Source organism: Rhinoderma darwinii, chromosome 3 (genome assembly GCF_050947455.1).
Source record: "Rhinoderma darwinii isolate aRhiDar2 chromosome 3, aRhiDar2.hap1, whole genome shotgun sequence".
Taxonomy (NCBI): Eukaryota; Metazoa; Chordata; class Amphibia; order Anura; family Rhinodermatidae; genus Rhinoderma; species Rhinoderma darwinii.
In genome coordinates this window covers 243886877-243902376 of record NC_134689.1, presented here as the reverse complement: position 1 = coordinate 243902376, position 15500 = coordinate 243886877, and the positions used below count along the sequence as shown (strand labels likewise).

Sequence of the window (15500 nt, the reverse complement as noted above, 5' to 3'; positions counted from 1 at the left end):
TCAGATAGATGTCAAAGGATTCCGAGTGCGTCTCCTGGAGATCGCTCGGTGGCTGTTTAGGATCCTTCTTGTTTAGTGCGTTGTGGGGGGTGAGATAGCAAGCAAGTTTTAATAGTACTATATGAATGAATGTTCTTGGATATTTTTATACAATATTACACGTGCAAACTGGAATGTACTATTTCTTATGTGCTTCTATACCTTTTCTTTTTTCTGTATCCCTGAATTTTTTTAAATTTTTTATTTTCCGTTTTCCAATAAACAAGACACGATAGTGCAAACATCTGCAGCACAAACATCGGCTCGCAGGCCAGTATAATTTCCACATTAAGTGCAAAAAGAACAATAACGCACATCTGATACAGTAATCAAAACCGACACCCTATGCATCCTGAACCCGCAGCCATGCGCAAAGGTCCATGGGTAGACATATCAAAGAGAGAGAAAGCAAAAAAGAAGATAAGACAGAGAGAGGAAAGGGAGGGAAGAAAACTCACAATGCCCCCTATGCCTCAGGAATATATTCATGAAGCCACAATATTCCTGAACTCGACAGAAGATTGGAATCTGACCCAGTGATACCAAGTTTTGAGGAATTTAGCATGGGTCCCTCTCATGGATGCCGTGAGATCCTCCATTCTCATAATCTCCTGGATTTTACCGAACCACATACCAATCGACGGAGGGAAAGTTTGTCTCCACAGCGCTTGGATACACGCTCTAGCTGCATTCACCAGATGGCGAACCACAGAGCAACGGTACATAGATAATGGCACCTCGCACAGATGGAACAGGAAGAAGGCCGGCGTATGCGGAAGGTGGAAATCCGTGAATTTGGAGATACGCCACACCTCTGACCAAAAATCTGTCAGCTGCGGGCACTCCTAGAAGATATGTCAAATCGTGCCCACCTGGTCTCCACATTTCCAACACAGCAGTGAGACCGCAGGAATAATTGCATGCAACCTGCAAGGCACGCTATACCAACGCGATAAGATCTTAAATCCCGCCTCCTGAAATCGGCTAGCCATGGAGGATTTATGTGTCATTGTGAACAAACTGTATTTATGTTGAGGTAAATGTTAGGCCCAAGTCCCTCTCCCAGCTGAGAAGGTAGGAAGGTGTGGGAAGATTGGATGGGGAAATCAGTAGGGTATATAGCCTGGACAGAGTGTGACGCAACGTGCCCGTACCTGTACAAAGGAGCTCAAAAGGGGAATTATCCCGCGCATAATCCGAAGGGTTAGGCAAGGACACGAGAAAATGTATCAATTGAGTGATCTGCCAAGCGGTAAAAGGAAGAGGGTCTGTCAGAGCTGCTAATTGTGGGCCCTGTATCCCTGAATTTTATATGTTTGGAAAAATGAATAAAGAATTTAAATACAAAAAAAAAAAAAAAAAAGAATAGTGTTAGGCACGTACCTTTAACCCATGGATGATTCATACCTGCTATTCATTTTCTTCCGTTTTCGCTACTTTTTAGCGCAGCTCCTTTAGGGCAGAACTATGATCTGTGACTGCTGCGAAAAAAATGAAGGCTGTATAGAATGGCTGAGGTAGTCTGAAATACACCGCTGTCTCCTTAGTGGCTTATCCCCTCCTCATGCTTTTACACTACAGCTCAGCTTGTTCAGATTGGCTGCTACAAGAACCGAGACAATTTCTCATTACAACAAAGATAGAACGATAAATAATTAAGTCGCGGCTCATGGGAAGGACGTCTGGCAAAACATGGGTGACAAACAAGAACCATTCTCCTTTGTAGAAGCAGGAAACAGTAAGTTACACAATAATGGCAGAACTGCAAAAAAAAATAGGAAGTTTACAGGGGAAGCTTGACTGTGTGGATTTTGGCAGGACTTCCTGCCTGGATGAAAATCTGAGTCAAAGAGAATAAAGCACAACGCAAATGATTAATAAAACAAAAAATGAAGATATTTTTTTAATAAAAACAATTAATAAATTATGATTCAACTCATTGTACGTATATTAGTAAACTGGAAAATTTGAGTACATATAGTATTCTACCATAACTATTTACTTGTATAATGACGACAGATGAAGCATCAGGAGCATCTCCAAACTGACTGATGTGATAAGTTAGGGCCTGTTCACATCACCGTTTGGCTTTCCGTTTATCTCTTCCGTCAGAGGAACAGACAAACGGAAAGTAGACGTTCCATTTGTATTACCATTGATTTCAATGGAATTTATTAAAGTATCCGTTGGCATCAGTTTGCTTCCGTTCCGTTAGGGATCCGTTTTTTGGACGGAAACAATAACGCAGCCTGCAGATCTATTGTTTCCGTCGATAAAACGGATCCCTAACGGAAATGACATTTCCGTTTTTGTTTTATCATTGAAGTCAATGGGCCAACGGAAGCAGACGGAAGCAAACTGAAGGCATTCCGTTATTGCTTTCCGTCAAACACATCATTTTGCAGAGCTGAGCATGTTTAGAAATTGTTGCAACTTGCACAGTCTGCAAAAAACAGACACTCCATTTTGAGCAGAGAAGTGCTCACTCTACCCAAAAAAAAAAAAAGGTATTTTGGGGTTTTGTCATTGTTTTTAAGTTTAGATTTAAAATTTTACACGCCTGTTCACATCAACATTGGCTTTCTGTTCCGGGACTCCGTCTGATTTTTCCGTCGGGTGAACCCCGCAACTGAAAGTCAAACTGAAACCACAGCTTCCGTTTTAGTCACCATTGATATCAATGGTGACGGAAACGTTTCCGTTCGTCACCATTCCGGCAGGTTTCCGTTTTAACGACGGAATCAATAGCGCAGTCGACTATGCATTTGGCTGTTTTGGGGTGTATATGGGTATTGAAGCAATCTGCTCTGTGGGCTCTCTATGCATTTGGCTGTTTTGGGGTGTATATGTGTATTGCAGCGATCTGCAACATTTCTTCTTCCTGGTCATCTCTTTCCTTCATGCAATAGGAGGAGTTTTTAAAAATTGAAACAAAAACAAGTAGTATCAACAATAACGGATCCGTTGCAAACGGATACAAAACGGAACGTAAAGGATCCGTTTTACTGACGGATCCATCAAAACAGATCAGTTAAAAACACAAATGAGGGCTTCCGTTTGTTTCCGGTTTTAACAGGGTTTCCGTTAAAGTCTAACGGATCCGTTAAAAACGGAAGCCAAACGGTGATGTGAACAGGCCCTTACAGAAAGACGCCTGTAGCAGCGTTTATATGTGAAGTATTGTCATGCTAGGCTTCGTTCACATCTGCGTCAGGGCTCCGTTCCAACGGAACGGAGCCCTGACTGACGCAAACTGAAACCATAGGTTTCCGTTTCCATCATCATCGTTTTCAATGGTGACGGACCTGGTGCCAATGGTTTCAATTTGTCTCCGTTGTGCAAGGGTTCCGTCGTTTTGACGGGATGAACACCGTAGTGGACTGCGCTACGGACAAAAGGAGATTAGCCATTCAATTTACCTTTGAAAGTAACGCGATAAAGTAAAAGCCTACCCCCACACAAACTGCGAAAATTCAGGAATGATTAAGCGGTTGGCTCATGGAGGCAGACCTTCATTATAATAGAAAAAGAAAATGGGCCCAGCAATTAGCTGGCTGGGAAGCCGTGTCTGGCCATACAGACTACTACAACTGTAGTATTCAAATGAATGGTTGACCATTAGCAGACCCTGTGCCTGCTTGGCACAACTACATGGTTTTTCTCTTGTGATTTTTTTTTTAACAATCGTGACACAAAAACATAAAAAAACTGGACATGTAAATACACCAGTGGTCTGAGTTGGCTGTTTGCACACAAAAATAGTTTGTTAGGAGTCACGTCTTCCTCATCGGTTTTGATGTTGGTGAAGTAAAACCTTTCTATTCTCTATAATGGCGTGGAGTCAGATATCTTTCAGATGACATTTTCTCATTACAATAGCAGACAGATTTTTATGAGTAAATTTACACAAGCAGGTTTTGTGGCGTGTTTTTTTTTTTGCCCTGTATCTTCTTATTGCAGCAACAAAAACACCACAAAAACAACCTGTGTAAACACAGACTAAACACATCAGTTGTTTTCTGGCAGATGAGACAGATTTCAATTATCATCAATTAGATCGATATTGGTCTGAGTGGATAGAAATTGGACAGATATCTGAATGTGCAAAGGAACCTTTAGTTATGAATTTTTTTGACAAGGGATAAGAGAATCACAGGCAGGTACAAGACCCCAAACAGCTCACATTATCTCAGTTGCCTAGACCCTCTACTGTGTGGGATAGAGGGACACATGTTAACCACAGCCAAACCTGGATATACATGTTTGAGGGCAATTGGCCTTTAAAAATAGAATTTCTCATAACCACTGCATTCAATTTCATAATCTCTTGGTCTCACTAGCTAATTTTCAATAGATACATGCTAGACCTGTGTGGACGGATAGGAGCACACAATGAGAGGCTTGTAAGAACCAGCATGGAAATGGCGACTATACAGGATAATAGTTTAGGAGTATGTTTCTGTAAGTAGAATTCTGAAAACTATACGATAAGGAATCGGAAGTCTGTGCAGATTTAGAAATCATCATGTTAAAAGTGAAAGGGTATATAGTTTGTAGGCATACTTCGGAACTACAGCGACAACAGAACATTTGGATTTGTTACAGTATAGAAAGTCGGTGTTAATGAGTGAGATGAAAAATAAATAAAGATTAAGTCATATAGGCATGCTACTAGAATTTCAGCTGCTAGGAGGCGTTTTGTGTGGCTGGACGGGTAGGAGCACATGCGCAGGTGCAGGTAGGTCTGTTGCAACAGAGAAAATATGAAATGTTTGAAAGGACGGCGGTTTGGATGGAGAATCATTTGAATCTCAGGACCACAGTCGTTTCTGTTGGAAATAAGCATCAAAACGAGAGAGGGCATAATCCTACAATAAAAGGAGAGAAAAAAAAAATTACAAACCAAAGATTTTACCCCCTAGAATTTCCTGTACTATTCATTCCTATAGAACAGACATAATCGTCATCTGCTGTGTAACTACAAGTCCCAGCAACAGCTATGGTTTGGGTTTCTACAGACCAATCTTTTCAGATCGCTGCAGAACACCAACATCTGTCAATCTAGACACTTTCATATTGGAAGATCCATCAATACCAAGTCCCTGCTAATTTTTCAATATTAGGGTACAGTCATATGTGGCAGATTTTGTTGCAGAAATTGCGGTGACTGAAAATCAGTTCCATTCATCCGATTGGAACTTGCAGAAATCCATGAACCTGCCGCATACATTTTTTCAGTAGCAGAAATTTCTGCAACAAAATCTGCCGCATGTGACTGCACCCTAATTCTGAAGGCCCGTACGTGGCCAATGATCGGGCAATCCAGCATTCATACGAACACTCATTCCCATTCATTGCCCTGTATAAATGAGGTAAATCAGGGTAAATCTGTATAAATCAGTTGATGAACTAGCAAAAGCTCATTCTTCACGTCGTTTATGCGGCCTATAAAATGGTCGCTAGTAAGTAACACATCTCTCTGTGTAAACAGGGAGATGTGCTGCCGACATGATGGAAATGTATGAGGATAACCGACCGTGTAAAAGAACTGTAACAAACCCAATTAACATGTAACACCTGTGAATGTTCCAAGTCACATCTTTACAAATAAGTACATGAATTCCAGACAGACATATTTTACAACTGGTACAGAGTGATTCAAAAAGGATGGTACAAAAGTAAAGGCCTGACTTGCAGGGCTGATTGGAAGAGTATGAATTCGCTGACAGGCAGGTGTTCAGCGATGAGGCTACCTTTCACCTCAGTGGGAATCGCCACAACGTTAGAATTTGGGTCTCAGAAAAACCATGTGCCCTTATCGAGCGCATGAGGGACTCACCCAAAGTAAACGTGTTCTGTGCTATGAGCAGGCGCAAAGTCCACGGTCCCTTCTTTTTTGCCGAGAATACAGTCACTGGCCACTCCTATCTGGCCATTGTAAAAGAATGGCTTATGCCACAGATAGAGTAACATCTGCCAAACATAGTCTATGAGCAGGATGGTGCACCTCCACATTTCTATTTGGATGCTCGCCGATACCTGAATGAAAGTCTACTGGAACGTTAAAATCGGGTGTGCCGAAAACAATTCACCAATGTTGCACTGGCCTCCATGATTGCCAGATCTAACACCCTGCGACTTCTTTCTGTGGGGATCCAGAAAGGTGTATCTGGCCAGAGTCAAAGGACCTGAACGACCTGAGACAACCCATCACTGAAACAGTGGAGTCCGTAATCGAGGCTATGCTGGCACTCGTCTGGACAGAACTGGACTATCGCCTAGCCATCTGCCGTGTTACCACTGGAAATCACTTTAAAACATTTGTAGTATATAGATAAAACTTGCATAGATAGTATTTAAATTACATTAAAAGACACACTAAGGCAATAATTTTGAACCATCCTTTTTGAAATCACCCTGTATACGTGCTAATAAGCTGAATACAAAAATATAGTTTAATCTAAGGAACTGTAATAGATGCGAGTGCCACATATTCAGTATAAGGTGGATGCATGCTGACAGAATTATTACTACAGTATATAACAAAGCAGGCTGCACAGGAGAGAAATGGAGCTCTGAACCCTAAAACAATACATTAAGAAAAACAGTGAACACTTAAACATATATACTGTATTTCTTTGATAAATACTATAGGCCTCATGAACAGGATTACGAGCATAACCAATGCAATACGGAACCATATTGTTCTCTGTATTGTGGTACATATGGTTCAGTATTAGCCATATATCCTACATTAGTTTTACCTAGAACCACTAAAAAAGTGCTTCTAGGGAGGAATACAGCCTGGAACTGCTGAAAGAATACATTACCACCGGATTCTGGATCTGTACCGAATAGATCCCAAAAACGGATGTGTGCATGATACACTCTAACACCACTTTAAGAATAAAGTTCTCCTAGTTCTACATATGCTATTTCTTCACACAAATTATTTTACCTGCTTAATAAATACTTTGTTACATTTTTCTTTCTTTCTTAGGGTATGTTCACACGGCTTATTTTCAGCCATTTTTCTGTCCGTAAACGCCCCGAAAAACTGTTAAAAATATGGAGGCTGAACGCCTCCGAAAATCTGCCCATTGATTTCAATGGTAAAAACAGCGTTTCGTTCCCACGGGGCGCTTTTATTATGCGGCCGTTTGAAAAAACAGCCCGTATAAACACACCTTGTAAAAAGAAGTTCATGTCACTTCTTGAGCCGTTTTTCATTGGGTCAATAGAAAAACCGCTCAAAATTAGAGAGGCCGTTTTCCCTTGAAAACAGCTCTTCTGTTAAAGGAACAGTGTTACCACAATTTTTTTTTTAATATGTTAAAGATGTTAGTGCTTTATTAAAAACGTTTGGATTAATTTGTGTGTTACTTTTTCTTATTTTTACACTTTTTCTTCCCTATGGGGGCTGCCATTTTTTTTCCCATTTCTGTATGGGTCGATTAACGACACATACAGACATGGAATACGGCAGCTCCAGTCCCATAGGGACTGCGAACGGGGCCCGTTCCATCCACTAACATGTACGCCGCTGTGTGGGAACGGCGCATGCGCCGCTCCCACACAGTTCAATTTGAAATGCGCGCCGTCCGGCGCCATTTTCCTGTGGACCGGAAGTCGCGGCCGGACAGTAAGATTACTACTTCCGGTCGCGGCTTCCGGACTTGTGCACATGGAGCAGCGGCAGCAGACGGAGCGGACGGACCGGAGGGAGCGGCGGCGACTGGAGCAGGTAAGGGATTTCTATGTATGTTTGTGTTCAGTGTGTGTTTACTACTGTATGTAAACCTTCTACACTGTGTTAGCTCAAAAAATGGCGACACACAGTGTAGGAGGTTAGACCGTTCAAACCCCTCGTTTCTCCCGGCAGTAGCCAGGATAAAGGAGGGGGGGATTCTGAGAGCTCACTAGAGCGAGGGCTTTTTACCCAATTTTGCAGCATAAAGCAATGTGGTTGCTTTACCACATGCAATGCTGCAATTTTGGGAATGGCTCCATCTAGTGACCAGCAATGGGAAATATTATAAATTAGAATCCAATTGAATCCAATTTATAATATTTCCTGACTCGTGAAAAAAATAAAAAAATTAGAACAATGTTTAATCACCTATACACTAATTGTTTAACTAAAAAAAAAATAATCATGTTTTGCGGGCAACACATTCCCTTTAAGCGTGTGAACATACCCTTAAAGAACAGACATAACCCATTGGTATATTACCAATTTTAACAAAGTCTATTGTGATCTAAATATTTACCACTGTATAACTTAACCCCTTAATGACCAGCCTATTTTAAACCTTAATGACCAAGGTATTTTTTACGTTTTTCCATCGTCGCATTCCAAGAGCTATAACTTTTTTATTTTTGCGTCGACATAGCTGTATAGGGTCTTTTTTTTTGTGGGACAAGTTGTATTTTTTAATAGCACCATTTTGAGGTACATATTATTTATTGATTAACTTTTATTAACTTTTTCTTTGGGGGGGGGGGGGGGAATAGAAAAAACCCAGAAATTTGCCACACTTTTTCGCGTCCTAAATCTACGCCGTTTACCGTGCGGTATAAATAACACAATAACTTAATTCAGTGGGTTGTTACGATTGCAACGATACCAAATTTGTATAGTTTTTGTATGTTTTACTACTTTTACACAGTAAAAACGCTTTTTTTTCAAAATTATTTGTTTTTGTGTCTCTGTTTGAAGAGCCATAACTTTTTTTATTGTTCCGCCGATGCAGTTGAAGGAGGGCTTTTTTTTTGCGGGACGACTTGTAGTTTTTATTGGTACCATTTTGGAGTAGATGCGACTTTTTGATCACATTTTATCACATTTTTTTAAAGTCAGGATTCACAGAAAACAGCAATTTTTCCATAGTTTTTTATTTAATTTTTTACGGCGTTCACCGTGCGGGTTAAATAATGTAATAGCTTTATAGTTGGGGTCGTTACGGACGCGGCGATACCAAATATGCGTAACTTTTTTACTTTATTTTGTTTTGTTTTTTTTAATAGTAAAGCAGTTTGTAAGGGGAAAAAGTGGGTTTTTCATTTTTTTTTTTTCACAATTTTATTAACTTTATTCAACTTTTTTTTTTTTTTAAACGGACAGGCATCTGCTAGGACATGCCTCCGGAATGACCTAGCAGGCATTCACTACAGGCAGACCTGGGGGGCCTTTATTAGGCCCCCGGCTGCCATCGGAGACACAGACACTCGGTGATCTTATCACCGGGTGTCAGTGGGATGAGAGGGAGCTCCCTCCCTCTCTCCAAAACAACTCAGATGCGGCGCTACTTATATCGATCTCACACGTTCATGCAGGGACGCCCCCAGCTCTCGGCTACATCTGAGAGCAGGGAGATTTGACGGCTACCTGCTCTGTTTATTTATTCTGATGCAGCACCGTAAAAAGGCTTATGCATCAGAATAAAGCCCATTAGTGGCCGCCGTGAAAAAAGCGTATCGGCGGTCACTAACGTGTTAAAGTTAGCTTTCTGGTGTAAAAAATTTCGCAAATGGCACAAAAGTCGCAAAAATTGCAACTTTTGGGTAATTTTCCCTGCTTTCGACTCTTTTAAAAGAAAAGTGAAGGAGCTTAGCAAAAGGTGGCGTGGCTACCCACGGCCCAAAGCATTTACTATATGTGGCGGAAATTATAGCGGAAATCTACGCCAACTCCTGGCTGGCATAGATTTTATTCAGTGGCATATGGACAGCCAAAGACACGATCAATTTAATAAGAGGTATGTGCCTTTTGATAAATTTTTTGCATCCTACTCCAGCTTGACTTTTAATAACACTGGCGCAGTCTTAATTAGGGATGCACGATGCATCGAAAAACTTCAATACTGTGCATTCCCAAACGTTTCGATAGCGTATTTCATGTATTTCGATACACAGCTTAGAATTGTAACACATGAATGTATGAGAGCGGGGCTGCGGCTGTGTGATACAGCTATTACCCCGCTCCTGAGTCCTAACAAGTGCGCGCCGTCAGGATGATGCGATGCGGCCCGCGCTGCACTAATGAGCAAAACACGTCCTGAAAAATCAGAAGCTGAACGCCTACAAACATCTGCCCATGGCGTTCTGTTACGACGGGGGTTCTTTTACGTGACCGTTTCCAAAAATGGCACTTATAAAGACGCCCGCCAAAAAGAAGTGCATATCACTTCTTGGGATGTTTTCATTGACTCTATAGAAAAACAGCTCCAAAAACAGCCATAAAAAAACACCAAAAACACGAGTTTGATTACAAAATGGCTGAAAATCAGGAGTGGTTTCCCCTTTGTTTAGTAAGCGTGTGAACATGCCCTTAAGCCTTTTGGTGTGTCCTATAGCTTTTGCCAGCTGCAGAATCACACCCAAAATGGCTAGCGCTGACCAAATAGACATGTAATATATTAAAATTTACGGTAGACAATGACTATCACAAATAAAAAGGTCTATTTTAGGGTAAAACTATGTTATTACCAAAAAACAATTGCTGAAAATTAAAAAAAAAGCTTATTTTTTTACAATTATTTTCAAACTTTAAGAATAAAAATTCTAAAATAGCAAAAAGGTGTATAAAAACGATAAAAATAAATAAACCTGCATTGTCTACGGAAAAAAACATCGCAAAAATCATGTCGTTAGCCCAACAAATAAAAAAGTTATAGCATTTAACGAACACGTGCTAAAAAGGGCTAAACGGAGTCTGGTCCTGAAGGCTCAAAATAGCCCGGTCCTGAACTGTTTAAAGTCTCAAATTATAACCCCATGTACGTTAATAGCCTGCAGACTTGTAGTATGTTGATAATAAACCCAAAAAATGAAACCAGGTTAAAACACTACTAATACATACTCACCAGGTATCCAAATTCAATAGTGGAGATTTTTGCTTGCAAAATGGACCAAAGACCCCAAAAGAAATGTGAAGCCAAAGCAAATCTAGAAGACAGAGGTAAATAGAAGCTGAAACAGTCAACAAAAGGAATCTGTTTACTCATGACCATTGACAATGTGACTGATTGGGGTTCCCCGTAACCCAGTTACAAATCACTGAGTCCCAATAAAGGCGCTCAATGGCACCCAGGATGAAATCTTCGATCTGTACCTGGATGATAGGAAGGACCCATTTCCCAAAAATCAACGCAGTTTATTTGCAACACAAACTTCCATTGCCTGCTTACCTGGAATTAGCAACATGAGGCAATAGTCAAAGATTGTCAGTCAACAAGTAGGATCCAAATTTTGTGGACATATTTCTTCTGAACTTACAATGTGTTCCACAGAGAGCACCCGTATGCTGCGCTAGTAAAATATGTACGTACGTATGCATTGGTGCACCTAGTGTCAATTAAAACGTACTCCTCATCTTTCGCTTTATATTAGTATGTCCGTTAAAGGATAAATATATAAAAACCGTACTTATAGGATTTCTCCTAATTTCTGTGATATGTCCGTCAACAGGATTTAACAAGTGTAAGCTTCCAGTAATCTTTTTCTCCTCATAATCCCTTTTCTCCTCACAAACCGTTTGAGCTCCTTGTAATCTTTTAGATGTGATAGCCTCCTCACAAACATATGGTAAATATGTATAACACAGTTGCAAAGCCACCACTGATTTGCATCTTGCATGTCACAGACAGAATTTTACATTTGCACAGCAAACCCCCCACTCTAAAAAATAAAATAAAAAAATCTAATTATATAAAAAAATTAAAGCTATGCTGTTATCCAGCCACTTATTAGTTGTCCTAGTTACATTGGTTCCTGAGAAAACTGGGTAACAGACAATTTGATCTCAGGGATATGTCACATATTGTCCAGACTCTTGTATGACAAATCTGTCTAATTACGTCATGACATATGAAGTGTTCTTGAGTAATGACAGTATTTCTGATGACCATTTCCCCTGTATAATGCATTTTTCGGCAGGTTCCCCCTCTTCAGGCTCCTTTTTTTGTCCGTTTTTCTCAAACTTGGGTCTAGAAGAAGCACTGCACTCCCCCAGCCCACAATCCTGTGCCTGCTTCTAATGGACCAGCAGAGGGTTCTGACCAGGGTTCGGGTGAGCTACCTAGGTTTACAGCCTCAATACTGTGATCAATCATCTGCTCGTTCACGAGACATGAGAACATTAGAAATTAGAGTTGACACTAAAGAGACTGAGTGGTATGGTTCATCACTGGTGAGAGATAGCCTAAGGCTTTGATCACATCAGAGTTGTGGCTTCCATATATAATGATGTACGATGGATCCCAATGGCATCTGACAAGCCCATTAAACAATGGGAACCAGACTCCTGTATGACAAGTCTGATTTACACAGACTGCCTCTCATATTTGGGGGGGGGGGGGGGGTGGGGTTATTAAAGCCTTTAACCAGTATATCTAAATGTTAAAAATTCAACCTTATTGATGTTATAGTCCACCCCGATTATGTCACCCAATGCCAACGAGGCAACCGTGTTGCTGATATAGATGGACCAAGTTCCATATCCCAATGCTACAAATCAGGTAAGAAATGGGATGTTTGTGATGGAATTCTTACAGTCGGAATAGCTTGATATTGTGCAGGTTAGGAACTGCCTCAATTTTTGTTCTTGCACTCCTCCCATTCTGCCCGGGTGATTTTTTTACTCTGTTCAATGCTGGATCCTACCATCCCCAGATATATATGTAGGCTTAGTCCCAGTTCTGGGTGTATGTGCAGCGTAGGTCCCCACCTTACAGAGGTCGCCTTGTCATGGCAGGTGGGCAAACAATTTTTGATCAAAATGTGCACTAAGAACCTCCCTATTTGTAAGTAGATTTAGTAGTAATGAATATTTATTTATATTTAGTGGCTTTATTTAGTGGCTTAGGTGGCATTAGCGTTCGCAGTGTGCGGTCGCCATTTCTTAGATAGATAGGAATTATTTTTTCCCCACATGGAGTCATCTTCCTGTTTATTACAAGCTTAATAGCACTATTGTATGAACCAAGTCACATTAGATCTTTATACTATTCTTACAAAGATTATAGACAGATTAGGTTATAAAGGCTACAATACATGAAAATAGACATGTACAAAGAGTAGATTTCTTACCGATTCACCTCAATAACCATGGCAGTCTCCTGAACACACCGTTCCTCCTCGCCAAGCTCTGGACAACTTTCCAAAAGGTAAGATCGGAAAAAATGAAGCTAATGAGACATCACAATGGGGGAAGAAAAGAAAAAATTACGTAAATTAAGAAATTTAAAAAAAATAAAAAATCAGTATAAAAGCTCTTAAAAACAAAAGTCTGCAAAGAGTTCACTTACAGAGACATGTATTGGAGGTGGCACCATCATTTATACATAAATTAATTTAGAATATCTCAGTGGTTTATACATCACTTCATATTACAGTGCTAAATTATTAAATAAATGTAACCCAAAATCTGATGACAACTGTCCAAGATGTAAGGGGTCCAACATAGAATAAATTCATATGATGTAGCGCAACCCTAAGCTCCATCACTACTGGGTAAAAATACTGGATTCCAATAAATAAAGTATGATAATAGTGAGCGTCAAGGCTTTACAAACAGCTAGAAGGCTAATAATTTCTAGCACTGCTTGCATCACACTGCGAGGAAGGAGTCCTCTGTATTCATGAGCTGCGGGCTGCCTCTGCCCTCCCTCCACAGATTGACAGTTTAATCCCTCTTACTGTGCGCATAGGGAGAAAACGGAGTACTTGAATGCAAGCGCTGTGATGAATGAAGTCTAAGTTTTTCAAAAATGACACCACAGGGGACATAATAACACTCACAAGCCAGAAATCACTACCTTATACTGTTCTCAGAGAGGGTAGTATAAAGGTGGTGACATGTTCCCTCTAAATCTTGGGACAGTGCAATGAATTTACATGTAAATGCAGAAAAAAAGGCTCATGGCAAACTATGAACAAGTTGCATATGTTCTACGCAGTCTAGTTTCGCTCTGTGGTTGTTTTATTAATTTTTTTCTCCTTTTCTCCGTAGGGGTGGGAGGGTTTGAGGGTTGAAGTGAGTTCCTAATAAGGTAGGTTTTTTTTAACATTAATTCCATTTTTCTTTCTTATAACAGAAGAAATTTTTTAGAAATACATTTTTATATATATATATATATATATATATATATAAATCAATAATGGTTCTGTGCGGATTCATTTCTTTCTTTTTTATCAAATATTTTTTATTGTGCATTTTCAAAAAATACAGTAACATACACAAAAGAAAACACCCACCACCCTTTCCACTCAACCAAGCAACCAGAGAGAACAAGAAGGAAAGGACCATAGCAATGACACATGAAGTTCTCGCCACGCAGGGCAGACACATATACAGTTACATTAATCATCAGAAAACCATTAGCTCCCCATTTGTCAGAGGGTAACTTAGCGTATGTAAACACAGAGATATACCTTACCCCAGAGATTCCTTCAAACATCTATGTGAGTTACCACTTCCGGACACATCTACAGCAGACCCCCAAACTCCCACCCCCTATGCAATAGGAATCATAAAGACCTAGCTCCTCCCCCTTCTATCCCTGAGCAGTGGGGCACAGGCCAGGCGATCAGTTTCTATCCAAGATGCCCATAATTTGTCAAATTTAGCAGACGCTCCACGTTTAAGAAAAACAGTATTTTCATTGATAAGCAACAGATTCACCTTTGCTATAAACTCTTGCTCGGTCGGAGGAGAGGGCTGTATCCGAGCCACATACAGCAATCCCCCCACGGCCACCTTCCCGTTGGAGTCCAGAGGCAGATCATCTACAAAGCCCAATAAACAAACCTTAGGGTCTCTGGGCACCGACACAGAGAACACCTTCCCCACAATTGTCGGGAGACGGGACCAAAACATCTAGTTGCGGGCAGTCCCACAGCATATGTAGGAGATCAGCAGGCTCTAGACCACATCTCGGGCAAGTAGCATCAGGACGGATCCCAATTCCTTTGCAACACCACAGGCGTCTTATAGACACGATGCAATATGTATAGCTGTGAGAGTCTACCACCCTCGCTCAGTGAGACATTGGGGACAGCCGCCATAATAGTAGACCACTGGTCATCATCAATCCCAGGTATATCCCTTCCCCATTTATGCATAGCAACTAAAGGATATCTATCTAAGAATTTAGACAATAGTAGCGGATACACCCATGATAACTCCTTTTGTGTTAACAGAAGGACCAAGGGTTTGGATAATAGTGTCCTGTTGTATACTAACTGGTGACTGGGAGAACTGTGTCCGAAACGCATGCCATAGTTGTAGATACCTGTAGAACCTACTACTATGGGGGATATGCAATTCATCCTGAAACTGCTGAAAGGATTTAAAAAGTCAGACCCGCTAACCAACTGGGAAACCCCCACAGTTTTCCAGTACTCCAAACCATCTCGTGTGAGAAATTCTGGGAGCGACCCATTCCCCCACCATTAAGCAT

The 15500-nt window shown here is 40.7% G+C and overlaps 1 protein-coding gene across 1 annotated transcript in view; it reads right to left on the bottom strand.

Moving 5' to 3' along the window:
* Positions 1-1913: 1913 nt before the first annotated feature.
* CHKB (choline kinase beta) overlaps positions 1914-15500 on the bottom strand; it is a 41413-nt gene continuing 27826 nt past the window's right edge. The window contains exons 9-11 of the mRNA XM_075857618.1: positions 13129-13226; positions 10905-10986; positions 1914-4907 (exon numbers count right to left, since the gene is read on the bottom strand). Coding sequence (XP_075713733.1) covers positions 4851-4907; positions 10905-10986; positions 13129-13226 — 237 coding nt within the window. The 3' untranslated portion in view covers positions 1914-4850. The remainder of the gene's footprint in view (positions 4908-10904; positions 10987-13128; positions 13227-15500) is intronic.